The sequence below is a fragment of the Homalodisca vitripennis genome, chromosome 1 (genome assembly GCF_021130785.1).
Source record: "Homalodisca vitripennis isolate AUS2020 chromosome 1, UT_GWSS_2.1, whole genome shotgun sequence".
In the NCBI taxonomy this organism is placed as follows: domain Eukaryota; kingdom Metazoa; phylum Arthropoda; class Insecta; order Hemiptera; family Cicadellidae; genus Homalodisca; species Homalodisca vitripennis.
The window spans coordinates 243248688-243264004 of NC_060207.1; the positions used below are offsets into that span (position 1 = coordinate 243248688).

General features: G+C 32.2%; 1 protein-coding gene across 1 annotated transcript in view; it reads right to left on the bottom strand.

Annotated features, from left to right (window-relative positions):
* The window catches only part of LOC124355383 (neural cell adhesion molecule 1-A), a 406182-nt gene extending 393890 nt beyond the window's left edge, over positions 1-12292 (bottom strand). The window contains exon 1 of the mRNA XM_046806510.1: positions 12093-12292. Coding sequence (XP_046662466.1) covers positions 12093-12180 — 88 coding nt within the window. The 5' untranslated portion in view covers positions 12181-12292. The remainder of the gene's footprint in view (positions 1-12092) is intronic.
* Positions 12293-15317: the final 3025 nt, after the last annotated feature.

The window sequence follows — 15317 nt, forward strand, 5'->3', positions numbered from 1 at the left end:
AGATTCATTACATCTAGACTCATATAGACCTGGATCTGGACTTTGCCCCACTTCCACAATAAACTTCTCTGTATGTACTATAACACAGTGGTAGCTACAACATAACCAGCCAACACAACAATAACCTTTACCGCCTATATATTTGCTCGTGGTTCAATCCATAACCGCCTGGGGCCGATACGTGCCGACATGCTAGAATACGACTCATAGTCAGCTAAACAGAATTTCAGCTCGCGGAATATACGCGGCGCTTGGCGAAAATTCACCTTTTAATTCGTCGATCGTCGTAAAAACTCTGCTCGTTCATTGTTCAAGATAACTGAGGTCCTGATAGCAAAGTTTTTCAGCCACCGACTTTTGGTCGCGAGTTTTCGGTTCCAAAACTCTAGCAGTAAAATAATTGGCAGGAGGATTGGTTCTATTAGGCTTAGGGATCATTCATTTTGCTTCACTCTAATTAGTGAGTAATGAATTGAAAACTATGATAAATAAAAATAGGAGAGAGCAAAGACTATCCAAAATTACCCGTTATATGATTCTTAAGGTGTAAATGAGAGACATATATTATATTCCAATTAAGTAAGAAAAATGAATAATTCATTATTAATGACTATTTATTCTTAATTAGTTATTCATCGAATAAGCTGCAGTGGCTAATTTGGAGAATCTGATTTGAGAATCATTTTTCAATCGATATGTGATGTAAAAAATGTTCTCAAATATTCCTTGCGAGAGCTACAATACCAAAAATGAGAAGAAAACTTTGTGAAACTAGCTTTAGAACTTAGGCCATAGTCACACTCAACTTTGTAATACATATAATATTATAATGCCCTCGTGCCAACCTCAACGCTCGATTCAATAGTTCACCAATGATACATATGTACGAAGGGACGTGTAGAATCATTTCGCGCTAAAACCATCGGTGTAAAGTGATCTGGCCCACTAATTATCCCAGTAAATAGTTGTTTGCCACCGTTATGAATTAGTAAACCAATCCGATTGGGTGCCACCCAATTAAAAAGTGAAACTGCAGTAACGATCGGAAATGTAGACTAGCTCAAGCTTTACAGATTGCTAGGCATTCAATGGGAAATTTTTCCACTAACAGTACAACTCATGATTTATACGTTGATGTTTTCTAACAAAAACAGTGTTACATTGGTTTGGAAGTCATATCTAGAAGATAATAGTTGAAATAATTATTAGAAGAGTTTGTTTTAATAGTTAATTATTATATCATAGTATATTATATCTGGGCCATTATTGGTATCTGAACAACAAGTTTAGAGGAAAATACATCTATTAACAATTAAAAATATATTAACATCGTTTTTGGCTATTGCTTGTCATTATTTTTCCAGTATTAATTGTTATACTAATGATGGTAACTTACTAGACTATTGTTTAGTATTACTGAACATACACACAGTATTAGCAGTTCACTTAATAATACCCGCATTCGTTTTTTTCTGTGATTTGAAATATTTGTTAAAAAAACGTGTTATTTGATAACGATAATAGCCTATAGACATTTTAGTCTATGTGTGTCTGATATTGAAACGATGCAGGAAGTTCGTTTTGAGCTTATTCGTTCTTTCTTGCCGACTATTTTTGGATCCCTTCAAACGATCATGTGTCCGGATTTTAAGTCTGCAACAGCATCAGATTTAAGATGTTGCACATCCGAGGAAGGTGATATAGCTACTAAACGAATAAGATAAAAATAAAACTGGCATGAATGAGGTTGTTTTAAAATGTCGTTTTATATTCTAATATTTGCAAGAATATACTCATAAGACATTTTAAACGTTGGTCGGCATGTTGGAAAATAGCAGGCTAGCCAAATTTATGCGCTATAAAATTATACGTTTGGTTACCATAAACAAGTAGGCGAAGTCACATATTTAAATATTCCTGTAAATGAATTTATTTTTGAGATACTAATTATGGAAGACGATGTTACATATTATCAGGAGAAAAGTAGTTCCTGATATTATGTTAAATTCAGGTTTAAAATATTATGAAGATATTTAATTAAATAAAAAAATTATTTAACTAATAAAATTATAGTGACAATGTTTCAGTTAGATAAAGATGAAAGACATTGTGCCTAAAGAAGCGAATTACAAAAAAGAAACCATGGTGGCAGACGTTTCGTCTTACACAGCTTCATATTTTATTCAGTCACCATATCTCTGGGAACTCCAGTGATCGGAATGCTAAGAAGACGCGGAGGAAATCTTTCTCCGAGACAAGAAACACAAGAAAACTTAATACACAATTTTCTTGAGCTAACAAGTTTGTCAAATATTAAATGTCTTTCAGCTATCTCTTCACGAGTGCAATGTATATACACTATTATATCACTATGCCAGATATCAATATCCATTTAGTGACGGTATTAACTTAGTCTGCAATTTTTCATAAATTTGTCCTGTTATAACACTTTAATGAAGGGTATTTACTTCTAATAATAAATTATTGTTGGTACGCTCACTTTTATGAATCAAATTTATGTATTGTACGTACATGTTTATTTAACCCTACTTGAATTGCCAGAAAATAACATTATGTCAAGGTATTAATTAAGCAATTAGGCAGCCAAAAGCTATATAAATATGAACCAGAATCGTAATTTAAGCAATAATAAAATAAATAAAAGTTTTAATAAATCTAACCAACAGTATCTCGCAATTATAATAAAATATATTACACAACATAAAGTATCTTCGAATAAGGATAAGCATTAAAACGCAGTAAGTAAATAGATGGTTTGATCATTTCTTTTATCAGGAATCTGTAGTAATTTGTTAAACACTTAAAGTTCAAATGTATCAAAAGAATCTTTGTGTATTTCAATGTATCCTTCCTAAACCAAAATACACAAGAATACTACGGATCAGTGCAGCATCACTGCTAATTTTTTGCATAGTTAATTCTCAAGATCAAACAATGAGGTAAAGGCTTTTACTAACGCTCAGCCAAATCCTGTTAAATATATTCACAATCATATAAATATTTGCTTTAACAGAATAAAAAATAAAAAATTCAAATAAAAAATAAATAAATAAAAATATAAACTGAAATAAAATTGTAAAATTTTTATATATTTCTCAATGATAAGAAAATATATTTCCATTGCTCCAAGATTCTTCATTCATACAATACAAAATGTTGTATAATGTTCCAAAATTCCATAACTTTAAGGTCAAGTAGTCACTGTTGGCTCAATGACGAGGCTTGGACACTCATAACTTGGCGACATACATGCTAATATCAGCCACGCGTGTGTAGTAGTAATAAAGCTGGTGGAATGGGTAAACGCCTCGATCTTGCTTCGATCTTTTGTGGCTGATGTTTTGACACATTTAGATTTTTCAGTTCTTATCATTATAAAAATTCAATTAAATATTTTCAGCAAAACGACTTCCTCGTGGAAGCGGAATTTTCAATGCGCTGTTTACCAAAATACAAAAATAAAACTTTTTACACTTTTTGTTTTGAAATTATTTCATCGTGAGATTAGATTATATTTGACTTAAATCCTTTTATTTAATATTTTATTTCGGCTTCCCAATTTTTAATTTTTTTACTCTTTTATTACTTGATTTATATAGAAATTTATTCTATCTTGACAAATACATCGTAACGCATCGTTATTCTTTTATTACATTTCCAGAAGGATCGTAAACTTAATCCTTAAAACGTGTACTATACCGTACTTAACATTTTATTCAATCTAGGATTCAATTGTGTAATCAAACTACAGTAGAATTGTAATGTTTGACATTTACACAATTCTATTGTAATTTAAGTTTACCAAGGGTCCAAAGACCAAATCCGTTATATGGAGTAATTTCCTGTCAGGTTATATCGATGTGAATACATGGTATGGCATATTACTTTAATAAAAATACATAGAGGAAAAGAAAATTTATAAATCCAAAACTTGTATCTTGACATTTCATTGAAGGAGGAGTCTTCTTATCGAAAAAAAACTATTTTACATTATTTTGTAAAAGAAAACTAACAGTTATCCAATAATTTTGATATTACCCCACGAGGCCTTTTTACATCCAAGATGCCATCGTCAGGTGTGAATCAACAATTCGAAATAGTATAAATATTTTAAACAATTATCAGATGAGTTAATAAAATATTTGCATATTTAAAAGTAAATATTAATTCATAATATATTTATAAAAGTTTGGATCAAACAGAATTTTGTTATATTTTAAAGGAATGGTGAATTTTTAATATAAAAATAATTGGCGAATTTTGAGTTTTCTTTTATAAAAAATAGAAACTTGTATCTTAACATTTTTGTTAAATCATTAATTAATTCCTTAATTTAATTTGTGATGTAAATACTCATTGAAATACTTATTGATCACTAGAAATTATTTATTGAAATTGCACAAGGAAATCAAGAATGAATATATGAAAAGTTCCATCGTCTCTTACATATAATAGAAATTACACTGTTTGCTAAAACAAGCTCTAATTCAATAATGAAGATTAATCGTCTATTTCGCGATGAGTTATTCCGATTCAGCCAATCTCTGTTCTCTGTTCTCTGCTATGAAGGTGTAGCTGTAATGCTCTTATGGATTAGTGAATGCTCCCACTGATGGCTTTGATAGGATGAAACGAAGCTTCCATTAGACAAATGCTACAGGGGCAACAGTAGGCGACATTTGAGCTAATAACAGAACACCCGCTCTCTGCGATATACTCGCCCTGCATCGGGGATCCATTCACATTCTGATAAAACGTACAGAGGGGACTCGCTGTTTACTTTGGTAACCATTCATGTTTCGTTTTGTTTATATTTGATTACTACGAATTACATGACATGCATGCCATGAATGAGTTGTATGATTGTGCATATTCATTCATGATATTTGACCGAGCGTTAGTGAAAAGTATCAGCCAGTAGACCGACACAATTTCTTTTTGGTTTACTGGTGGGAAATCTGAAAGTTTATGTTCTGTGTTATGAATAATTTTACTCATTTTTCCGTATATCCACGGGACATCCCATGAATTAAATGAGTAAAAATGATGGATCGCATCTTAGGGATATGTGGTACTCCCTGCTATTTTAAAGAATATATAACAATTATTTTCATACCAGGTTTGACTGAATTCCATTAGCAAATAAAACTTTAGTTATACACCTGTTATTGTTTATAACCAAAAACATTGTAGAGGCCTATCTTAAAATTTAACAGGTGCAATAACACAAAAAAATATGCCGTAAAGGATCTTAGAAAGGAAACATCTTTTAGCAATTTTTTGAAACAATCTGTTAAGATATTAAAGGTATGTCAAAATATATTCGTGTGCAAAAGTGGGTTAAATATATCAGATAAAAGCAGGATATACTTTTTGTGTATGGTGAGTTGAGGATTTGCGCTATCCTTTTTGAAATTTATCTATTATCATTCAAAAGTTTGTTTACACAAATTAATAATTAAGGCAATTAAATTTAAACTATGTTAATAAAAAAAATTAAATCAGAATTTGATTTGGTTCCATTAGGTATGTAGCCAAACCGATGGGTGTGATTTATTTAGCTTGTGATAAATAAGTTTGTTTTTGTATTCTGTATTATAGTGGTTTTATTGGAAGAATGGATATATTTCCGAAACATTTTTATTTAAGTTGGTATTACATTGCAATATTGTACCGTAATCTGCAATTTTAAACCTATTATATATCACATGGTACAAACTGGACATTTCTGAATCAATACAATTAGTTTTCAAAATCCCAATTATTTATATCAAAAGACAAAGTAATTGATAGTCTAGTAATATTAAACTAATATTATTACAGCAAAACAAATACAGTAGTAACTTTGTATTTGTAATATTGGAAAAAAACAATATATTTGATTACTTCATAATGATACAGTTTTCTTGCTCGTACAAAAACATGTATTATGGATATAATAGTTCATAATCATTGGTTATAGTTAGTGAGAACATTAAAAAGGAATAACGAACTTAAACTTTTTAGCAGTGGAAACATGAGTTTCATGCACTTAGTGGGCATCAAACATAAATATGTAAACGCTAAAGCTAACTAAATTAACTTAACTGTTATTCGTTAGTAAATGCATGTATTTGTCCACGTTCTCGAATAGCGTTTATCGTTTGATACCATTAGCAGATTTTTCCATTGCCAGTTAAAACACTCGTGGTTTAAATTTATAAGTTAGTATTGTCGAATGTGTTTAGTTCAGAAATTTTCGTGGAATTTTATGTTCTGATGTAACAGATGCTTGGGTGTTTCAGACAAAATGGTAAGCACCAGTAATGACTAATATTATCTGCCAGTTATTTTGGGGATTATTATATTGAAAGTAAACTTACTTTGACCTAGTTATTCATTGTTTTATAAGGTTTATCCTCATTTGTATAGGACTGCATGTTCAAAAATTATTTGTGTGACTATTAATCTCTCGCTGTTAAATTAAAAATTAGTATCTTTATGAAGGCAAAAGGACTTTTTTCCGGATTTTGCCATCGTTCAGTGTTAAAATATAATTATTGACACTAATTTTTAAAATTATGGAAAATCCTGCTTCCTTCACAATTCCCCCATCTTCAAAAACAAACTTCAAACAAAGTGTACCTTTATAAAATATTGTAAATATAGTATTATCAGTTTGCTGTATGTTCTGGGGGGAATCTTTCTGGGATATTCTGTAAAGCTGTTCTTTAAATACCAAAAAGTATGTCATTATCGTATTAAAGTTGTAGCACCAATATCCCTTTTGAAATGTATTTTAATAGAACATAAGTAACCAGAGTAAAAATATAATGAATTCATCTCAATAACCAGGCCCAGTTAAATATATAGCCACAAGATTCTGAAACTGAAAAGCTGAGACATAAAAAGATGTAATCAATACAAAAATACTTAGTATGTTTTGATCTTATGGAATAGAGATGGAAGAACTCAGTGCCCTAAATATGTTTTCAAATCTTAGACAACACTCATTTACTTCAATACGTGATTTAAAATATTTTTTTAAACATTAACATATATATATATATATATATATATATATATATATATATATATATATATATATAAGGCCTACTGAATATATATAAATGCAGCTCAATATTTCGTCAGCCTGTGATTGACTGTGTTGTGAAAATATGACTATACTGGCACACAGGAAAATTAAAGTTTTAATTTGATTAATTTTGTAAAGGCTAAAAATAGTCCTAACAGATTTTTAAATAAAGAATAAAAAAATAATAATCAGCGTAACATGCTTCGTTGAGCTTACATTTCTAATGTATGGCTCATGTCATTTTAAAGATATCCTACAGACAAATATATATATATATATATATATATATATATATAAGAAATCATTTGGAAAAGAAACTTGTATGTTTTTAGTCTACTAAGCAAGCCTTTGGCTTAACCAAATTCAGTGGTGGACATGTATCATTTTAGAATTAATGTCTCTCAACGAATAACACCTTCATGCGAAAGCCTAAAGATAAAATATTTCTTGTTCAATCCTTCCATATGACGTATTTACATGTATTTACAATAAGTTAGGTTTCATAGCAATGTCTAATAATATAAATGTTCTGGTCGGTTAGAGAGGGTACACCAACGTGTGAGTGCGCTGAAATAAAAATCTTCTACCTACCTTTAAGAATATTGTTTTCTTTACTTTACGAGTAAAAATATCAATGTTAAAATGATAAATAATTATTTTCAGATCAATAACTGACTTATTGCGTAATTTCTTGTTGTCATCAAGATCATCCGTATGATTAAAATACATGTGCTAGTATGTCTCATGAATGTTTGTGTTCAGCTTCGTTGAAAGTTATTTTTTTTTCCAACATAGTAACTCAAAAGAATATTACAATACAGGTATTATGTATAATGCACAGTCAACTCTCATGGAATAATATACGCCATCATCGAACTCATTGATGGATATAATATACATGAGGCTTTATAACAATTGCAAGTCTATACGTTAGTTCGTGTTTGATATATCGTAAGAATAGAAAACATAGAGAGTCAGAAATAATCTTTCCACCCCATTTAACTCCAGCCACATTGCTAACGCACAACCAATGACAACATAATCATGTAGGGTTGTTTAATATTATCTGCAAATATTAGCCATAATATTACTACATATAATGTTATCTGAAAATCCCGAATACACACACACACACACACACACACACACACACACACACACACACACACACACACACACACACACACACACACACATATATATATATATATATATATATATATGGACATAATTAGAAGGAAAATTATTATATACTTTGTACTTTGTGGAAAATGTATTTGCATTACTAAGTCAAAACTCAAACATTTTCAAACTTGTGAAGCTAAATATTTTGTAAATTTGAGAGCTCTCGTTGAATATGCCTTTCTCGTGAGCAGATTAAATTTGTGTATGAAGCTATTCAAATGAACACTTATATCTAATGCTCTAAAATAGGGAAATAAATGTAGAATGATACAGTATAAAGGTGCATAACAAAAGTGGCTGTTATTATGATACACACTGTTCTTAATGCTATATTGAGTAGTAAAAATAATTTTACTTTCCAAGTTCTTTAACCGCCACAACGAAACGTATTTGTGGTTACATCAAATACCAGTAATATTATTAGTAATTAATAGACGTATTTACTTGAACATACAACATTTTTCATTATCGATCCTTAATAGTTTTATTACTTCTAAATCTTAAAATATTTCAACCAAATGTTATGATTGATCTACACATTAAACGGCAGCATTCACCATCCTTACTACTTTCAACTTATTAAATTACCACTTTTTAGTGTTAAATTTCACTTAATAAAGAGTTTTTACTTGTATAGTACTAGTATGATTGTTTGTTTCACGTATTGTGTGAAATAGTTTGTATAGCTTACAAACTGCTAATAACAAGTAAACCTCAGTATACAGTAGTAATATTATTAGAGAGTCAAATATTTACTAGGGATATTCAAGTAAAGTGGCATAAATATCGCCGTAATATAAATACAGTTTGCTTAAAATAGTGTAGAAAGACACCAGCAATTGTTCCGGTTTAAGTTCGTCATATAAACGTTACATTGTTATTAAATAGAAGAATGGTACAATGTAGGATTATATTTAACAATATGGAAAAATAACTATCATTGTGTTACTACCTAAAGGCAAAACCATCCCATCGCTTAGTGATCACCCGACCAAGAATAAGCTGAGCTGTTTGACTCGCAGATCTTGAACTAACCACTTTACTCGCTGTATTTATAATTACTTCCTTATTGTAAAATGGCAGAACAATATACTAATACTATAACGACATCTCATATACCACTTTTACTTTGTTTAAATACAAATAAATAACATTACCTACATTGAATATTACCAACTCCATTTCAACGTAAAGTATCACGAAAACAAGTATTACCTTTGTTACTTCCAACCACAAACTGAACACGATACTGGACTTCCTCAAAACTGATAAGATAAGGGAGGCCTGCCCTGCAGCAGGTAATAACTGTAAAACAGGTTTGATTAGTTGTTGTTTATTGAAGTTATTTACCTCCTAAATGTTCATGTTTTGCCTCAATCAATTTAAAAGAGCTGCCATTTTGTACTGGGTCGAGATAAAAAGCTCCAGTTTCCACTTTTCTTCTCCTTTTATCAAGACCTTTCAGAGGTGTCACGTAATGGGTCTGTTTATTTAAAAATTATCAGCTGCCCCCCTAAAAATCGCATTTTGGGGAAATGGGCAAAGTAGTAACAGTGTCTAAAAAGTTCACTTCTATTTCCTAAAAAGAAGTGTTGAATACCATCCATCTTTATCCATAAAAACTGAACAGAGTGAATCAATAGTTGTAACTCACAATGTATGGATCAGGTCATTAATAACTTAATTAGTTAATAGATTTATTTCACAAGTAAAGTTATTATTATTTCTACTTGTATTATTTATAAATTATTCCTTTATTTCTTAACGTGAGTTTGAAGATACCAACTCAGGAATTATTTACAAATGATTTTCAACATCATGGTCATTGGTACATTCAGGGAGTAGCAATATAATGTTTTACGAAATGTAATTATACTGTAAAGTCTGGCATTTACTCAAGTGGTTTTACTTAGAACCGTGTTTTAAACGTCCCGGAATACTTCTCGTTAATAGTTTCGCATGAAAGAATCTTCAATAATTCTGATTTATATCGCTGAACGGTTGAGTTCCAAGTCGTGACCGTTGGGTAAAAAGGTCTTTATTTTTCTAGGAAAGAGAACGAGCTCGCGTCGGATATTTAGGTTTTCGTGTCGAGAACGACAGACGGTGTGATTTGCATCGGAAGGGAGGCGAGGAAGTGTATAATACAGGGCTGGGGAAATATGAATGGAAACGAGAAGCAAAGATCTACAATCGACACCGCGCCGCCCGGTAGCGTGTTTGCTCTCTTGCCTTTTCAATTGCCTTTGTGGCAACGTGACTCGAACATCTTTCATTCTTTTCATATTCTCAGCATCACAATCCATAACGGATGAGGAATCTGTAAAGTAAATTGGAATTCCCCTCTGTGTTGATACAGTACAGGGGTCATTATTACTTGCGTGAAACACGGGATTGTTTTAAGTTTGTCAGTGATATAGCTGCTTCCAGTTCTGTTTACTCAGTTAGCCCTACTGAGCAGTTTGATCGTATTTTGTTTTGTGCTACAGGCCCTAGTATCCCATATGTTGTACTTTGGGGCTGAAGTAGGAAAGGACTGCAACAAATAATTCAGTAGAACTTCGACTAAGTAAGAAAAAAATCTATGAAAACGAGTAAATTACATATATAATTTTGACAATGTTTATAATTTTCAAAACTTACATATAAGGTGAACGAACGCAAAATAATGAAATATATAGTTATCTACACTAAAATAGTTTAGTTACAAGCTGCTAAAAATTTTTCACAGAAACCAAAGTAAGGAACGTTGTATTAAGCAAAAAGAAGAAATAATGTTTCACTGAAGAAATTTTTTCTATTCAACAATTCACTAAAACTGGAAAACGAACCCTGTGCTTGAAATTATGCAAAGAAACAATATTTCAAAAGCACACATACAAGTGGTCATTCTTTTCAGACTTATTGCAAAGTTGATCTATTATGATTCAGGGAAAATATTTCATAGTAACAGTTTAATAAAATATATATCATATTTCAGTTGTTTGGTTGAGTATCGGTATTCGACCGGCAGTTCAAGTAGATTTCCTTAAATAAATATATATTTTAAAAGGTATTACTATTTCTACCTAAATTACTACTAGAATCAACGAGGTATTACTTACATTGACCGTTACCTCTATGCTTAGGGTCTAAATATACTCTTTATCGATGTGATTAAGATCAGATGTAGGTATATAAATTATTGCAATACATTGATATAATTTTATAGTTGTTTTGTAGGAATAGATGAAACTACTGAAAGTATACATTTTAATACCGGTACGAATGATATACTCATTGTAAACACAGGTATTTAACTGTTAAAGAGTACTGTTCAAAAGAGAAATAATGAATAAGTAGTTTCACACCATCTCAGCAAATTACTCAGCAAGTAAGGTAAATACATGGTTACAGATTAACTTTGATTTAATATTTTAATTGCAAAGGAAGGCAACGACAAAATTATTAGCGTTCACTTAAACAATTACACGTTTATTAGTTACAACGTGTGAAAAAGAATAGGACATCCAAATATTTATTTGGTTATTACTTTACTAGTTAATCTGGTCACCTCAATTGAGCTAAACCGACCCGGTTCACGACGTGCATTTCATTAGGAAAAATCCATTAGCTAAAGCTTGCACGTTCGAACAAAACGTGACTTTGAATGCGGTCTTGGTATGAGTTCTGTTTCAGTGTGAACTCAGATTGTCGTGTTCTCCATTTCTGCGAGATTATTCCAGTTGCGGTTATATTTATCAGATTTTTTTCCAATAAATATAACTGTATTGTGAAAGCGCGGCAGGTGTTACAAAGTTGCAGGACTAACCTTGGTGTTCCGGTACAGGTTTCGTAGCTTCTGCTCCGGTCGTCATCAGGGCTACCAACACGACAAAGACGGGATAACAGGTCTCCATGGCACTTCACTGCACTCCCACCTCACAACACTCTCTCACTCAACCGACGCTTCACAGGAGCAAGTCACAGGTCACATGGGGTCGCAGAACGTGAAGACATACTCTCCGTGTCGACGACGTACCGGGACTGGCGTCGTGCCCCTCGAGACGCGTCGCGACGCAACTCCCCGCCCGCCCATGCGCTCGCCCCCCACCACCCCGAGCCGCCCGGCGCCCCCAATATTTACCTTATAAATTCCCTCTTCCTATCTCAGGGCAATATTGATATCAACCGAACGATGACACAATTTGGAATACTTTATTGAAAGCGCGGCCCCCCAGATATTGCTCCGATATGAAAACTGTTTTTATTCCCCCGCTTTGAACAATATTTGCTATTGACTTTCTATCTAAATTTTAATAATACGCTCTTTCCATAAAGAAGAGGGTATTTGTTTCTGCCAACCCTGCCCCGGCCGTGGACAGGTATGCTGTCAATATTTGTTTGATCTTGACAGTCCGGTATATTTCATATTCGTCCTGCAGTATACTTACATTGGTGGCAGGAGCAAAACGCATTAACTATTTGTATATGTCAATATATCAGATACCAGAAATAACATAACAATATAACTGACATTTTAAGGAAGTAATCACATACATATAATTATTTTGCACATAATAATATTCACTTTTGCTCAGTAGTAACCTAACTACTATACGACTAAATAAGAATTCACTCAAAGCTAATATAAAGCTACATAAAGTGACTATCTCAAAAACCGTGCGTTGCAGCGAGATCAAAACATAAACTTCTTTCACTTAGTTTATGATCCAAGTATTACTGTTAATACTGTGATTGAAATTGAATACTGCATTAAATGATCACTCTATAATTTTTGTAAGTTTATCGCCATAAAAATCTAACGTGAATTAAATCTTTTGTGTAACCCTCCCGTTACAGAATCAATATACTGTCAGGAGAGCTTATTCTAGAGCAAGCAACATACATCTAGCCATGGGAGGAACATGGCCTCTTTTAATCCACTCCAGACCATTTTAATAATTTTCCTTTAGCTTTATTTACTGAGACATATGAAAATAGGGTTAGAGTTTCAACTGAAGTCCTTTAAATTTAAACCGATAATCATAAGAAATTATGGGAATACGTGGTATGAGTCTGAATTTGAGATGCTTTGTTTGTGCGAAATACAATCACAGTGCGTGCTATGCTTGTTTGTATCTCCAAACCAACACAAGCATGCACTGTAGCGTGCTGTGTCTATATCTGCAACAAACAATGCCTAGTTAGTCAGGTTCTGATGTGAGACTGTCTACGGTGCGACATTACGCCCCCGTACCAACCGTATGAACAAATACAACGGAATGTCAAAGGGCTCGAGAGAACTAAAATAATCGCGTTAAAATTTCAATAGATTGTACTCTGTTTGTTTCCAAATCTGTTTGTGCTGCTACTTACTTACTGGAATCATGGTTACTTCTAAGACCAATTTAGTACTTTTCTTTGACGTTCATCACATTTCTACGGAGTGGCAACCACCAACGCAAAAATCAATTTTGCCTTTATAGACATGAAGCTACATGGAAAGTCTAGACATCAATTTGTTGTCGAGATATCGGATTGTGAATCAGACAGACCGAAATGAAAGTTTCCAACCACTCGAGTGATGGGCTTTGGTGAAGCTCAGCCCATTAACCCTTGAGTTTTATCAATGTTGTACACCAAAGAAATCACGATAGAGCAAACAATCTGATTGAACTCTGTGGATGATATGCTAAAGTGGTATAGGCTATATTGGTTGATAATCAGATGTAAAACGTACATTTATGTCCCATAGTTCAATCTTAATTTAAATTTGATCTGTCATTTATTATTTGTGAGAAATAATGTTTCTTTCTTCTTCTTCTTTCTTCTTTTTAATTTGGTAAATGGAAAGAGAAATCTCCCTACGTTCTATAGTGGAAGAATTTGCTATCTTCAATCCGAAAATTGTTTTCCTACCAGCTATGTTGGAGGTACAGCAAAATATGGTGTCTTAACTAGTGTTTATAGTCTGACAAATTAAGGATACGATGAAAAAAGTTTCAAAATAACGAGCTAACTGAGTCGGGTTTCAGATTTGTTATGGAAACAGGCCAACCAACGACAGCAACATTCTCAAAAACCAAATGCAACCTGTATAAGTCCACAAGTTTTTATTGAAATTCACAAAACACAAATAAATGTTTGTTGATTTGTTATGTCCTTATAATATTAAGACTTTCGAATATAAGGAAGTTTCTATTGCAAGATAGTAGTTTGCTACATAGTCCAGGTGGTTAGATGTGCACTTGGTAAACACACATATAATTGACAATCAAGTATTTTAACCCACCATTTCTACCTTGTAGCTACTTGTTTGTAACTAAACACAATCAATGGCGAGCCTCCTGAATGAGTGGAACAAAAAAGAACCCCATCGCCAGGCTGTAAAACCAACAAAAACATTCAATGTCTTCTACATAACTTTAAAAATACAGTACAAGACACCTCCTAAACCAACGGGGATCTTAACCCCGAAACATGTTTGTAATCTAATAAAAAAACCAATTTTTGACAAGTATCCCTATTCTGTGAAAATTATCCCTGCATTGTCCATACAATGGCATCGAGTTGTACATTTACCAGATAATACAGAAATGCTCTTTTCACTTTGAATTTACCGGATTAATCGAATAGATGATGACATCTGGTCATAATATCAGAAAATTACCATTTGAATATTAACGAAGTGTCGAATGAAAAATAAAATCAAGCAAAATTTATTAAGCAAAAACATTCTGAAGTTTGTTTCTTGGTTCTGCTTGACTTGTCTATGGTGGCACGTGCTACATATGGCTTTAAATATATAATAGACCTTCCTAAATATAGTGATTTTATCCTGCCTAGGTCTAAGCAACTACACAATAGAATATATTGGTTGGAAACTTTATTTATAGCAACCAAATCTAATGTTACAAACTTCCCACATTTTAATTAAATATCATAACTATTGTCTTCCGTAACGTTAATTAGAAATTTAACTTCATATATTCTGAGATCATGTAATGTATATAACTAAACTAAATATAAACTAAATATAGCTGTTTTAATAACT